Source organism: Puntigrus tetrazona, chromosome 24 (assembly GCF_018831695.1).
Source record: "Puntigrus tetrazona isolate hp1 chromosome 24, ASM1883169v1, whole genome shotgun sequence".
NCBI lineage: Eukaryota > Metazoa > Chordata > Actinopteri > Cypriniformes > Cyprinidae > Puntigrus > Puntigrus tetrazona.
In genome coordinates, this window is record NC_056722.1 from 13,543,123 (window position 1) to 13,558,200 (window position 15,078).

The 15,078-nt window shown below is 37.3% G+C and overlaps 2 protein-coding genes across 2 annotated transcripts in view; one reads left to right on the forward strand and one right to left on the reverse strand.

Moving 5' to 3' along the window:
* Positions 1-981: 981 nt before the first annotated feature.
* LOC122329458 (ganglioside-induced differentiation-associated protein 1-like) lies at positions 982-7,046 on the reverse strand. The gene is made up of 6 exons (XM_043225680.1): positions 6,623-7,046; positions 6,044-6,236; positions 4,104-4,277; positions 3,312-3,406; positions 3,025-3,139; positions 982-1,763 (listed from the first exon to the last, which is right to left on the reverse strand). The coding sequence occupies exons 1-6, from the start codon at positions 6,779-6,781 to the stop codon at positions 1,411-1,413; spliced, it is 1,089 nt and encodes a 362-aa protein (XP_043081615.1). The 5' UTR covers positions 6,782-7,046; the 3' UTR covers positions 982-1,410.
* Positions 7,047-8,652: 1,606 nt separating this feature from the next.
* jph1a (junctophilin 1a) overlaps positions 8,653-15,078 on the forward strand; it is a 30,165-nt gene continuing 23,739 nt past the window's right edge. Inside the window, exons 1-2 of the mRNA XM_043226409.1 lie at positions 8,653-9,329; positions 10,749-11,511. Coding sequence (XP_043082344.1) covers positions 8,951-9,329; positions 10,749-11,511 — 1,142 coding nt within the window. The 5' untranslated portion in view covers positions 8,653-8,950. The remainder of the gene's footprint in view (positions 9,330-10,748; positions 11,512-15,078) is intronic.

Genomic DNA, 15,078 nt, shown 5'->3' on the forward strand with positions numbered 1-15,078 from the left:
TCCAGATGCATTTGTTTTCATGACAATCTAATGGGCCTTAGTGTAAATGTGAACTCTGGTAAGTGTGAATCATCCTGATGTATCTTACGTTTGGCCAGGACACATTAATATGACGACATCTGTGATCTTTATAAGAACCACACCCAGCACCGAGTGATTTGGATACCTTAAGAACTTCAATGGAAAGCCAATGCGTTAGATTTTACGGATGAATGCAATATTTCTTTATCTCAGTCCACTCAGAGGTCACTATAACTTTAGAGTCTTAACACTTACATAGCTATACTGCCACCTCATGGTGAGCGTGCTTCTATACACCATGTATTATTGGCACCATACTTGCAGACACAGCAAGATATTTAATAAGGAAAAGTGTGCGTGGGGGAATTGAAAAAAACATGATGTTTTCTTTGAGGGATAGGTTTAGGTGTGGGGTGATGAAAAATACAATTTGTACAGTATATAACCATCATGCCTATGTAATGTCCCCATAAAACAGGTAAACCCAATGTGTGTGTGCTTGATGAAGGTCAGTGGATAAAAATACTTGTAATGATGCATTTCTATGTTTAGTGTGCAGAACTGCATTTTTATATTTTGGATTCAACAATGTTGTTGTAGCTTATTTAGTATTTTTATAGTGCATGGCTCCCTTCCTGGGCAGTATAACATAACATAAAATAAAATTAATAAATAGAAATGAGTAGAAATAATTCATTAATCAGCATTTTTTACTTTTTTTAACATTACATGTGTAATACTTCTGTACTTTTACTCAAGTAAATTTAAAATGTAAATTTTACTGTATCTGTAATCTATTTTTCTATGTGCTTGATTTGTGTTTGTCCACAACCTTTATTATAATGCAAAGTAAAGCATGTTTTATTTTATAGTAACATGCTTCAGTAATATAAAAAATAGGGTACAATGGCGCTAAATGCACACTGTAAAACACTGTAATTACTGTAAAACAGACATTTATATCATGAGAAATATGCTTTATTATATTTGACTTTTCTGTGCAGAGAAATCATTGCATATACAGTAGTATTATATATCCTTTGCCTTGTCGAGTGAAAAGCATGACTGATGAAACAGAAACATGCAGAACAGACTAATTCTTAGATAAAATCAGGAAGTAATTGCTTCCACTGTATTTGTGACCAGACATTATTACAAACATTTAGCACAAAACACAATGGCCATAAAAACCTTATAGCATGAACCGAAGCCATTTAAATCTGTTTAATGCACCTATCAATGAAAAGAGGAACTGTGTCTACTTTTCAAACCGCTTTGCTTCTTATGATTTCAAAAAAAGTGCTTCTTGTGCAACAATCATCAAACTGTTACAGTATATATAAGCCGAATGTGTTCATAAGTAATGCCGAATGAGTCTCAGTAGCTGTCTCAAGACATGAGAAGTCTCCTTTTAAAATAAGTGAAGGCCAGGTAAGTGGCGCCCCCTATCAAGCCAACCAATAAAGTGGCACCAACAAAAGCTGGAGCCTTTTTCTTTGCCACCCTGAATGCGGTGGGCAGCACGGCAGATATGAGGATGTTGTTGACATGCCCAAGCACTCTGCGGAAAGCCGGTCGGTTCAGGACACGCTCATAATACGTCTCCAGGTTGACCCGAGTCCCATTTCCCCAGTAGCGACGGGACAGACCCAGGAACTTGAGGCGGTGAAGTGTGACAGCGAGGGAAACGTCTGCAGTACTAAAGAAGTCACCACAGAGCCAGGCCTGCTGACTGCCCTCTTCTGGAAAGATGATAAGTGAAGACAGATTTTTAAAAAACAAAAACATAAGTAGCAATGAAACGTATTAACGAAAACTGTTTCTTAAATGCATCTTTATAATTTTACTGTAAACATTTTATGTTACTTATTTATTTGGTTATTCGCAGTTTTTATTTTTGCTTTTATTACGATAACAGTGTAGGGTAGACAAGTGGGAGAGAGGCTCCAAGTTGTAAAGTTGTAAAGTGCATCATACATAAAGATATCAATCAATCACTTTTATTTATACAGCACTTATAACGATACAGATTGCATCAAAGCACTGGATCAGTTTACGGTTATCCCTGAAATGAGTCGTTTTTAAAACAAATCCCAAGCTGTTTCACGTTGACATCAACATGAAACATTAGCCTATTGCCCGCCCACTTTCTGGTCTTTTCGCCTTGGTCTGAATGAAAATGCTAATTCATTCTTTGCCACTAGGTGCCGCTTATGGAGTGGTAAAACTGTGGTTTCCCTAGTAACGCCGCTTTATCAGGCATTACAGGCATGAGGAAATTAAAATTAGACCAATCGACTAATCACCATAAAGCAGCATCAGGCAAGGTAAGGTTTAATCATTGAGTGAATTATTTAAGAGTTGTTGAGCAAATAAGGTAAAAAAGACAATGAAAGTGTTTTTTGACTTTGCATGCATATCAACCGTTCGCTGGGGACTCCCAAAACCAGAAGTCGAATCTTTCATTACCCATAATAGAGATGAAATTACATACTTCTTGCTGATGTGCTGGACTTGTATAGTTCTACAGTTTGAGATATAATTGTGTTACAGAATAAATGTCAAAATTTAAGATGATTTTTAAAACTTATTTATCATTAGTGAACAGGCCATTTTAAAGTTGTTGGGGTTTTTTTCATGTGTGCAATGCATAGTTAAAAACCTAAGGCCATGTTTTAGGTTTTCTCAGCTATAATTAATAATAGTACTTCCTTTTTAAATTAGTTTGTTCACTAAATGCAAAATACTTCATGCTGCCAGTACATTCTTCAAGACAACTAATAATTTCTTGTTCAGCAAATTTCCATTAAGTAATAATAAATGTATTTATTTTTGACAGCTGTAATATTATAAGACACTTGACATGTTAAGTGCGCTGTGCTATCTGTGTTTGTCAAGGAAAAATCGTCCTACAAAGCAAAGATGTCCAAGATACAGGCTTTAAAACTTGACGCAGAAACCTTTTTAACAGTGCGTTTATTGTTTAACAAAAACTTCTCCCACCTGGTGTCTCCTCAACCCTCCTCTGCAGCTCGGTCTCAACTTGATCCAGAACATTCTCCAGTTCATCCAGGAGTTTCTTCAGGTATTTCATGTTATCATGGTCAAACAATTTACTCTAGAGACATTCAAAGGAATTTGAATCAATGTCTTGGCATTGCAAACAAGACTGTAATCTAAATTAAGTGCGCATACTCAAAGGAGTAAAATAACTGAGATCATCTGAGGTACTGCGCTGCTAAGAGGAGATGCCAAGAAAGAGAATCACTGAAACTGAAAAGTTTACTTACTTTTAGACGTCTCTGTTTTGCGATATAAGCATCTTTAAGATCGGGATTCTCCGCTGCTAGTTTCTTAAGCTCAGATTCTGTGTTTAAAATCTGTGCTATAAAACAGAAATTGATGTTAGAGGGATAGTTCACACAAAATTTTCTCATAATTTACTGACCCTTAGGTCAGGGGTGTCCAGTCTTGCCTCAAGTCATCCAAGATAGGTTTTTCTTCACTGGAATAGATTTCGAGAAATCACTTCCTCGCTAATGGATCCTCTGCAATGAATGGGTGCCATCAAAATGAGAGTCCAAACATCTGATAAAAACCATCACAACGATCCACAAGTAATCCAAATGGCTCATAATTATATACACAAAGACATTTTTTATGTTTTATAACCGTTGCCTCCAGCTAAAATACAAACAAATTTGCCATTATAGGTTTGTCTTGAGAGGACGACACTGGAGGAAGTGATATTATGGATTATGGACCAGTATTTTAACCAGAAGCAATGTTTTAAAATCAAAATGTATCAATGATTGATTTGTTTCTTATAAACATGCAGATATTTTACCTCAAAAGATGTTAATTTGATGGACTGGAGTCATGCTGAGGGTTTTTAATCAGCTGTTTAGACTCTCATTCTGACGGCACCCATTCACTGCAGAGGATCCACTGATAAGCGAGTGACGCAATGCTAAATTTCACCAAATCTGTTCCGATAAAACCCATTTACATCTCGGATGGCCTCAGGAACTCACAGTAACTGAAGGATCATATTAAGTTATTATGCTCAGTGCCCTTCTTACTGCGAAGGTGGGTGGTGGCGTAAGCTGGGATGTGGGAGTCTACTGTGATCTCTGGGTGGAGGATGCAGCCATGGGTGTACGCATCCATCTGCAGGGAGTCCAGCAGCTCTCTGTAATGCTGAACTCGATGATAGTATATGCTTCCCTCTTCTGGGATCAGCTTTGGGGTGTGTTCTGATTTAGAGAAGGGCACAAAGCACATATACGGTATGCATTACGACCCACAGATGTAGCCGCATTCTACGTGAGCTGCTCTTCAGGGAAAATATCTTATTTTGACTCACCCTTCAGCGCCTCTCATGTTATCCACATTTCTGCACAGGCATGCTGAACGTAACAGTACATGCAAACATAAATGCAACCAAATGAAAATAAGATGACAAATGCACTGAACAGAGCAAAAAAATAAATAAAAAGAGAAACGTGCGCCTGTAATACCAAACAATTCCAGCTATTAACACAACGGAAATCCAATTACATCTAATACAGAAATTAAGTGTTTAAAATATGCTTTTATTAAATATATATTCAGGTGCAGGAGTTCATTTGTTTAGTCATACATTTATTGAACCCTCTGATAAACAAGTTATTAAATCCCTAAAACAAAACTTGTATCTTTTTACTTTAAAACAATAACTGAAATATTTCCAAACATTTATTTATTTATTTTAAATTTAAAATATAAGTACTACATATATGTCACGTCTTTTGGACTCTTTTGTTGTCGTTTTTGTTTTGTGTCATGTGCTCTGTGTGCCCTACCTTCCCTTCCTATTAACTGTATTATTGTCTTCAGCTGCGTCTAGTTTATTTAGTCAATTACGTTGTGTATTTAAGTCCTGTGTGTTTGTCTGATCGTCAAGGTCCATACGTGGTTTATGTTCTGCCTGCTTGCCTATATTTCTTTTGCCTGTTTACGAAGATTAAATCTGTTTAAGTTTATTTTACTTGTCGAAGTGCTCCTTTACGCTAAACCACACCCGTGACAATATGAAAGGTAGTACATTTTAATAATTAATACGGTTTAATATTTTTTAAAAAGAAGCATCTTACACCATCAAGGCTGCATTTATTTGAGCAAAAAAACAGTAATATTGTGCAATTTAAAATAACTTTTTCTATTTTATCTCTGCTTTAAAATGTAATTACTTTATGAATTTTTAGCAGCACTTGCAGTATCACATAATACTCCAGAAATCATTCTTGTATGCTGATTTGCTACGCAACTATTATCTATTATCAGTGCTCAGATGATTCCTATTATCTGTTTTTGCTGCTTAATATTTTTGTTTAAACCTAAATACTAAATAGTGTGGTTTCTTTTCATGATTCTTTAATGAATAGAAAATTCAGTGAACTGCGTTTATTTATAAATGTTTTTACTGTCGCTTTTGATCAGTTTGATGCATCCTTGCTGAATAAAAATATTACTGCAGCAAATCAGCATGTTAAAATGCTGTATAACAGATCGTGTGACTCTGAAGACCTTCAAATAATGCCAATTAACTTGAAAATTCAGCTTTGCCATCAGAAGAATACATTTTAGTATGTATTTAAACAAAAAGCAATGATTTTCAATTATAATCATATTTAAAATATTACTGTTTACTAATTGCAGAGGATTTTACTGTTTACTCTGCAGCCTTTTTCACCAAAAAACAAAACAAAACCTAAAATAAGCAAAAAAAAAAAAAAAAAAAAGCTTAAGCAAAACATGTTAAAGGGACAGTCATATAGAACTGGTACTATTATTATCATAATTATTTCTAAGTGACATCACACCCTGAAATATTAAAAGAATTTTAAAGAAATGTAGATGAGGGTTCAACAACACCACAAACCCTTCAGTGCTCTTGTATTTGTAGCATTTTACACTTAATAATGGTAATAATAGATGATGTTTTACACATAACGTTGACCCCAAAATCCCGAGCGTTTACCATCACAGAAGTTCTGCTCCAAATAGTCCATGATTTGTGTGGGGTCACAGACGACGCTGTCACGGTGAACCAGCACAGGAACCTCTCCAGTGGGGTTCAGACGCATGAACCAGGGCTCGTTGTGTTCACTCAGAGGCAGACTCACATCATACTCCTCACACTGAAGACTCTTCTCAGCTATGGCCAGCCTCACCTGAGACAGAGACGCAATCTTCCTTTAAGTGTATTACAGAAAAACTGAGACACTTATTTCGCACTCATGCAGTTTACAAAAACAACAGCAGGTCATGCTCTTGCTTCACAATTCTACAATACCTTGTAATTCAGACGCCTGTGTTATGATTGCAGTAATTCAACACACTTGCGTCATTAGGCTTCATTAATAATGCATGCTTTATGAATAATTAACATGCATGCTGCCGATCAGCAATTGTTTGAGATGAATAGGAATAACCCAAATGATGCTAAGTTAATTAAAATGTGTGAATGTCACAATCAAAACAACAGATCAGATGCTGCGTCCGCCCTGATGCTCTCGGCCTGCATCCGCTAGCAACGTTGAATTATGGGATCGCTTACCTTTTGGGAGCTGAATGACTGAGTCCAGTGATACAAAATCAGTTTAGGCTCTTTGTTTTTCGCTTTCTCGACAACCTCGCCGCTGTCCTGTGACAGGGCATCCTTCTTAATGAGGGTTTCCTTCTCATCCTGAGATTCACCGACGTTTTCCACCGCCATTTTATCAGATATTGGCTGCGTCTCAAAATCTAGTTGACTTCGACGACATGTCTGTGCGTCGCGCGCGCGCAGCGTTCTCGCGCATCAAACGCGCATCCAGTGTTCATTGAAATCACGGACGCGTGCCCGTGTATTTCACGACGCCCTGAAACTGGTAGATCCACGCGTCTGTGACATCAACTAATGCTGTCTTCGTAGTCAAGCACGCTGGGATTTAAGACACAGGCAGTGAGTCGAACGGCGCAGCCTCCAGTGGTGGTACCCGACTTCTTAAAGGACACACATCACAATCACGACATTATATCATTTTTTTTCAATTAAGTGAAAATTTAATTCTTGCTGTTTGTAGTGATAAAAAAAAAACACTTCGTTTTTTTGTGTGTGAATATTTACGTTTTATGCATTTTTAATTGGAGTATAAAAAGCGCACTTTTCAAACTAACCAACAGATGTCTCTGTAGACTACCTTCTCTATCAAATTACATTCAGCCCTTTAAGACAAACTCGCTGCTATAACATGTAGATATTTTTTATTTCCTGTTGAGAAGATTGAAAATTTAGGCTAGAGTTCGTTTTGTATAATATGCATAATCTTTCACACAATAAAAATACTTTAAAAAAAAAAAAAAAAAAAAAAAAAAACTAATTTTTACTTAATGCTTACAAATAAATTGACAAAATGATTTAGTACACCCAAGGTTTAATTATATTGTAGTACAATTTGATTCATCTATCCAAATAAAATGGATGACAGGAACAAATCAAACAAATCAGGCATCAAACCTGAAACAAATAAAATAAGATAAATCAGTCATAGTATTTATATTGTTTCATTTAATGGTCTTAAAGCCCCTCACTGTTCAAGACAAGAGAATATTCAAAACTATGAATATAGGCTAATTAACCACAGTTAGGTGAGGGGACAAAAAGTTGTAGCCTACCTCATGGCCATTTGTAATGTTTGAATTCATTTAGATTAGTGTAGTTTATTATAAAGAAATGACCCTCTGAAGTGTTCGTAGGCCCTCTGGTGGCTCCCAGGTCCCTGGTGTAAAATAAAATAAAAGAACTTTCTAGAACAAAATGTGTAGATGTTGCTAATTGGCAAGCAAAGTTGTCGGACAGTTGGGAGATTTCAACAAATTGTCTACATTTTTACTCTTATATACTTTTATTACAGCTAATGCATCTTTTTCAACTACCTTTCAAAGCAGATAATCTGTTCATGACATTTTTTTAAATGAATGCCACAAGAAGCAGTGATATTTTTTTTATTATTAATATTAAAATGTGTATTATTTTATTAGCCTACTTAAATTGCTTCTAAATATAACAGACACAACAGGTAACAAGTAACACATTGAATTAAAAGAAGGAATGAATGCAGAATTTTCTTGTACGTAAAGTTTGAAACATACATCATAGATCTCAGGTTTATATGAATATAGGTTTCCAAATAATCTTCATTAAATAGAATAATTATAAATACAAAATTATCGATTTATAATAGAATAATTAAAAATGCAAAATGACAAAATTCAGCTTAAATATTTCCAAAACATGCTTACATAGGCAGTATTTTGTAGGATATTTTTTTATTATGTTGCTTAGGCTATACCAAATTTGTTTAGCAAAATACTTAATAAAAAATAAAAATAAATAATAATAATAATAATAATAATAATAATAATAATAATAATAATAATAATAATAATGAAGTTTAAAAAAACAGCTCCGGGAAACAATTTGAAAAAAAAAATGAAAAAGAAAAAATTTTACAATCTCTGAACCGATTTCGTTTAGCCCGGTGAGGGTGAAGTGGGCGGGGCCGCGGTGGTGACGCGCCACGATTGGCAGCTGGTTTCGCCGCCGCGCCGCGGTCTCGCTGTGTCTGCTCTGCGCAGCGCCTGCGAGCGGAGGGAGTCGGTGAAACGCAGCGGCGGTTCCAGCGAGTGCGGCTTCGGTAACGATGCACTAAACCTGCCTCTTCATTCATGCTCTCACAGCCCAAGCAGAAATACCAAACAACAACACCTCCATTGTGACTCATTCTCCCCGGTTTAATCGTTGCTGCTGAACTTGGCTCGGAAAAGAAGGTTTAATGAAAGAGAAAGACGAGAAGAAGCGCACGGCAACGTTACCACTGTTTTTATTTTCATCCCTTTCTGAATGACGGGCGGACGGTTCGACTTCGACGATGGAGGCACTTACTGTGGCGGATGGGAGGACGGGAAAGCCCACGGGCACGGCATCTGCACGGGACCCAAGGGTCAAGGCGAGTACGCCGGGTCCTGGTCCCACGGTTTCGAGATAGTCGGGGTCTACACCTGGCCCAGCGGGAATACGTACCAGGGCTACTGGTCGCAGGGCAAACGCCACGGGCTGGGTGTTGAGACCAAGGGGAAGTGGGTTTACCGCGGGGAGTGGAGTCACGGGTTCAAGGGTCGCTATGGAGTTCGGCAGAGCACCAATACACCTGCTAGATACGATGGGACGTGGAGTAATGGACTACAGGATGGCTATGGAGTCGAAACCTATGGGGATGGTGGTAAGTCCCGCTGCAAATGTATGTTTAGAGATGTTTGTCGCGTGCAGCTGAAGCAAACGATTCTTCTTGTCGACGTCCCATTAACGATTCTTTTAGTAGCTACTTTTTGAGAAAGAAATGCTTGAAAATAAGACATTACTGAAGACTGCTGCTAAATGACCATAGCAAATGAGGGATAGCCTAACGTTGCGTTTTACCCTGTTTGTAAAAACAAATGTTACTACTAACCGTGTATCACAGTTGCAGGCCGTATACCAAAATGTGGCCACGTATTTCATTAATTAATAATCCACAGATACAGCGAAACTCATGTATCTTGAACAACAACCAGTCAGTTACGACGCTGATTTAAGCCTCGGAGTCTTAAGCACAATATAACACTGTAACAGCTGTTGCTTCGTTTCGTTCAGTACATGACGAAAGTAATAACTTGCGGTTCAGTGAGCGAGTCAGATTAAATTCAACGGCTCCTTCTGATTCATAATCGTTTTTGATTCGCTAAAGGAGCCGGTTCATAAGAGTCATTCTCTCGGGTGTCGAACACATATTGATAGAGCTGAATGTTTTTGATTCGCGTGTTTGTTTATATAAACGCAGTTAATGAGAAAAATAAATGTATAATATTATAATAACAACGAAAATGATATTACGATAAAAGGGATAAGTGACAACATTATAACATATAACATATTGGCACAAATATATACTCTAATATACTAGCCTGATCATGTGAGCCATTTACTGGCTGTATGTTTTTGGTTCACTAATAAGAGTCATTCATTCAGGAATCATCATACACTGATCGATGTATGTTCTGAGCTGTAGATTCAATAAAGCTCTCGATACCAGGATGAAAATCCATAAGAATGGAATTATGTGAATCTTTAATAGAACAACATGAAAAAGAACCTATTCAAGGTTCCTGATTCTATTTATGCTTTTGCCAACTGTCAGGCCACAGGTCATTGTCATTGGGGGTAAATAAAACCCAATTTATTCAAGGTATGCTTAAGAAATGCTGGTGACATGTGGATGAATATTTATATTCCTTGACATATGCACAACGTATATAGTAATTTATGCATGACATAATTCGGCGTTGCAACATTTTGCATCTTCAGAGCCTACATTTTAGATGAGGCTGACTGATGAACACTGTGAACATAAAACACATTTGTCATGCATCGCTGAAGGGGCAAGAGATTATTATGATCCAATTTTCATTAGTTACACTTACGGTTCATGAGTTAAGAGTTGTTAACAAACATTAATTGATATCTGATATGCTAATGTTCCTAAAGTGCATGCTTTTTATCATTAATATTAGTAGTGAATACATTTGAAACCGAATTAAGCGAGGTATGACACTTCATGCGCTATTGAATCACATGAGTTTAATGTTCCCTTTTGTTTCATAAGGCACATATCAAGGCCAGTGGATGGGGGGCATGAGACATGGCTATGGTGTGCGGCAGAGCGTGCCTTACGGAATGGCCACCATTATCCGCTCTCCGCTTCGCACCTCCCTGGCCTCCCTAAGAAGTGTGCAGAGCAACGGCGCCGTTCTGCAGGACACGGTTCCCGACACGCCAGTTGGAAGCCGTGGTGGTTTCGTGCTGAATTTTCACAGCGACACCGAAGTCATCACCGGGAAGAAGAAGGGCCTGTTCCGCCGCGGGTCCCTCTTCGGCAGCCTCCGCCAGCTACGTAAATCCGACTCTAAAACCTCCATCTCTAGCAAACGGAGCTCGGCACGTAGCGACGCCACCATGAGCCGCATCAGCTCCAGCGACGCCAACTCCACCATCAGCTACGGAGACGGAGAGGTGCCCGATGAGTACACCCCCATGGAGGACCATGTGGACGCCACCACCACTGAGTCTTACATGGGCGAGTGGAAGAACGACAAACGCAACGGGTTTGGAGTCAGCGAGCGATCCAACGGGCTGAAATACGAAGGGGAATGGATGAACAACAAGAGGCATGGATATGGATGCACAATATTCCCAGATGGAAACAAAGAGGAGGGGAAGTATAAAAATAACGTGTTGGTGCGTGGGATAAGGAAGCAGCTTATTCCTCTTAAAAACCATAAAACAAAAGAAAAAGTTGACAGGGCCGTGGAAGGGGCTCGAAGGGCGGCAGCTATCGCCAGGACTAAAGTGGAAATAGCAGTGTCAAGGTAGGGCACCTCCTTTGTCGAAAATCCTTTAGTAAAGCCAAAAAAGAAAATTTTGGCATCATTTACAAATTCTGACGTGGTTCCAAACTCATGATTGACACTCTTTTTTCATATAAAGAAAGTGAATGGGAATCTGAGCTGTTGAGCTGCAGAATGACAAAAAAGTTGCTATATTTCCAAGTCTTAAAAAAGAAAAACAACAAAATGAGGTGTAACCCTAACCCTAAATACAAATTAAACTAATAAAACCTGAGAACATAAAAAAAGCTAGTTTAAAATATTAATATATTTTAAAATTCTAAATTAACACTGATCCACTGTAGCTTTTTGTGTCTTAGTTGCACTAATTAAAATACTCATGTTCAGTACAGAAACGTCTGTCAAATGCTTATATGATGCTTTGCTGGTGCGTTTTTGGTCATTTTGGAGTTCAACGGCAATCCCATTTGTGCTTTTTGTAGACAATGTAAAAAAGCCAAATGTGTGTTGGAACAAAGTAAAGGTGATTAAATGATGACAGGCAATATAACAAGAATATATGAATCTCACAACTGTAGAATCGTCACAATTTAGTAATATATCATGTCAGTTATGGCAGGTTGACTCGAAAAAAGTGCTGTGATCAAGTGGACCAGCCACATCCATGCTTCTGTAACATTCTTAAGATTGTTACTACTTGTACTGTTAAGCTGCGATGTCTGCATGGTTCAGACGTATGGCGTATGGGGCATTTATTTAGATGTCATTCATTAACCATATGTCATAGACCTATTTTGAGATGTTGCTTCACACACCAACAATGTTCAGCGAAAGTCAGAAGTTTTGTGCAAGCTTCTCAAATGGACAGAAAGTCCCAACGGTTGTGCAAGCAGCCTTTTTGAGGATTGGTGTCTATTATTTGTGCATAGCTCAGATGCACAGGGAGCAGTCGCGGGGTCATGCATCTCACATACACTATTATGATGTCTGTTCCCTTGCCAAGAGCCATACTAGACAAACATTTAAATGGATGTGTTGTGTAAACCGTTTATTCAAGGCACACAAATGCATAACATCCTAAACAGCTCTTGAGAAACTCGCATGCTCACGTTCCTTCCATTGACCAACCAAACAGATCTAGATGATATTCAGAAATAAGTTATTGCACACCTTTTATGAATATAATGCACAGATTAGAGAGGTTACTTACAACTAAGGATTATCGAAGTCAGTGATTCTTATACTAACAAACATTTTAATATAGTGAAATCTGTCCCCACTGTCCTTGAACCAGCTGGATGAACGAAACTCCTGATTCAGAAAATAGTGGGCTTGCAAAATCTCTTAATGGGCTTTAATTAAGACTTGTTTTGCCATTAAACGCTGGAAATAAGAGGCAACACTGAATAAGATATTAAAACTTGTCACAGATTATCTTGAATGTAAGTGTATTTTGTAGCTGCTAGAGCAGTAAGACTGAATGTACTATGCAGTTTTCCTTTTAAAGTAAATTAGTTTAAATACTTTTGGAAGTTTTCACCAGACAGAAATACTGCAGTTTTACAAAGTACACTATATTGACCAAAAAAGTTTTTTTAATGAACAGGTTTGACTGGTTCAGTAATGTCCATGAGTACAAATGTTAAAGCATATAATGCCTAATTTTATAGCAACAGTTTGGACAGGACCTTTTCTATTCTAACTTGACAGTGCCTCTGTGTATAAGGGAAGGTTAAAAAAAATGATTGATTGAGTCAGTGGGGAAGAACTTGACTGGTCTCCATAAAGCCAACTCCTAATCTCAGCTGAACACCTCTGGTGTGACTTTTAAACGCAGTCCTTGAGCCAAAAACTCATCACTAAACACCATTTACTTGTACATATGTGGGTGCAGTCATTTTAGACAAAACTGTTGCAACAGAGATTGAAAACAAATTTTTAATACATGAATTATGTTTTCGTCTTTGTTGCCACAGTTTTGGAAGTGCCTTTTTCTATTCTACTTTTGTCCATATAGTGATTGTACAAGTTATTGGCGTTTGGTGACGGGTTTTTGGCTCAAGGCCTGCTTTTAAAGTCCACACTGACTCAGTCTGTCATTTGTTTTTTAACCTTGCCTTATACACAGAGGTATTGTCATGTTAGAATAAAAAAGGGGTCCTCTCCAAACTGTTGCTATAAAATTAGAAGCACACAATTCCATAAAACATCATTATATGCTTTAACGTTAAAATTTATACTCATGGATATTACTAAAGTAATTAAACCTGTCCAATGGAAAATACTGCAATATAGTTTATGTCTGGCTCTAGTCATCAGAAACAAATGGAAATTAATTGACATTCATTCAGGGTCAATAATCTATTTTAAAAAGAACTAAATACTGTATTAATTTGATCAAAAGTTACCATAAAGACTGGAATATTTTTCTTTTAAATAAGTGCTATTCTTTTGAAGTTTCCTAAAAAAGTAATATGTAAAATATGTAAAAGTTTCCTCAAAAATATTAAGCAAAACCTTTTTAAATAATAAAAAAATTAAAATATTATATATTAATAATATTATTAATATTATAAAAATTATATAAAAATATAAGATTAAATGTTTTTGATCACCAAATCAGCATATTAGATAGTTCTTTCAAACGATTAATCATGTATTTATTATGTATAACGCACATACAATATATATTTGGAAAATACATTTAAGATTTAAAAATTGCATAATATTACATAATATTTCTCTGAAATGTATACATGCATGTGTACGCATAAGCACATTTATTTTGGATGTGATTAATTCATTATTAATCATTTGACAGCATAAACCTTTAAACGGTATAGTGTAGGCTAAATCATTTCTATATTTTCAGTCAGAATGTGACATTTTAATGACACTTTTTTCAAGTTGCGACTGAACCTGTATGTGGCCTTTAACCCTTTAACTTTTCAGCCCTAATATATTAAATGCATGGGTCCAAGATGACTGTTGGTCTGTGTATATGTGCACGTCTGCCACATGTATGCGTTTCTGCTGTCTGATGACCCCGAGGTTCTGACCTCATGTTAGTGATCAGCCAATCAATAAATAAATAACATCACACAGAATATAGGCAGCACTTGCGCTGCTAGTGTTTAGAGGGGTCATAGAGGTTAACAGTTGGTTCGAGTGCCACTTTTCAGGCTATTTGCGGTTTCCGTATTTATTTTAACATCGAAAAAGCCACATAGCGTGTACTGGGCACCATTAGCCAAGTATCTGGCATTTGTCCCTCTTAGGAGTGGCCTGTCTTCTGTGGTTACCTCTCCCTCGGTGAGCAGTGGGTCAGGGTTACAAGACTCACGCTCCAGGGTCATTACCAGTGCTATGAAATTAAAGTAAAGCCATTTTACTATGCATTACTTGCATTCAGTTACAGCTGAGCAAGAGACTTGGCTGGCTAGCAGTACTTTAAAGATTGATATAGTAATGCTCCTCACTATCTTCAATCCACCCTAGAGTATATTCCCTTCAAAGGGTCGTAAATATAATCCCACAGCAACCCCCCACCCCCTTCTTTCAGGGGCAGGACTCTTGCTGCGGTCAACA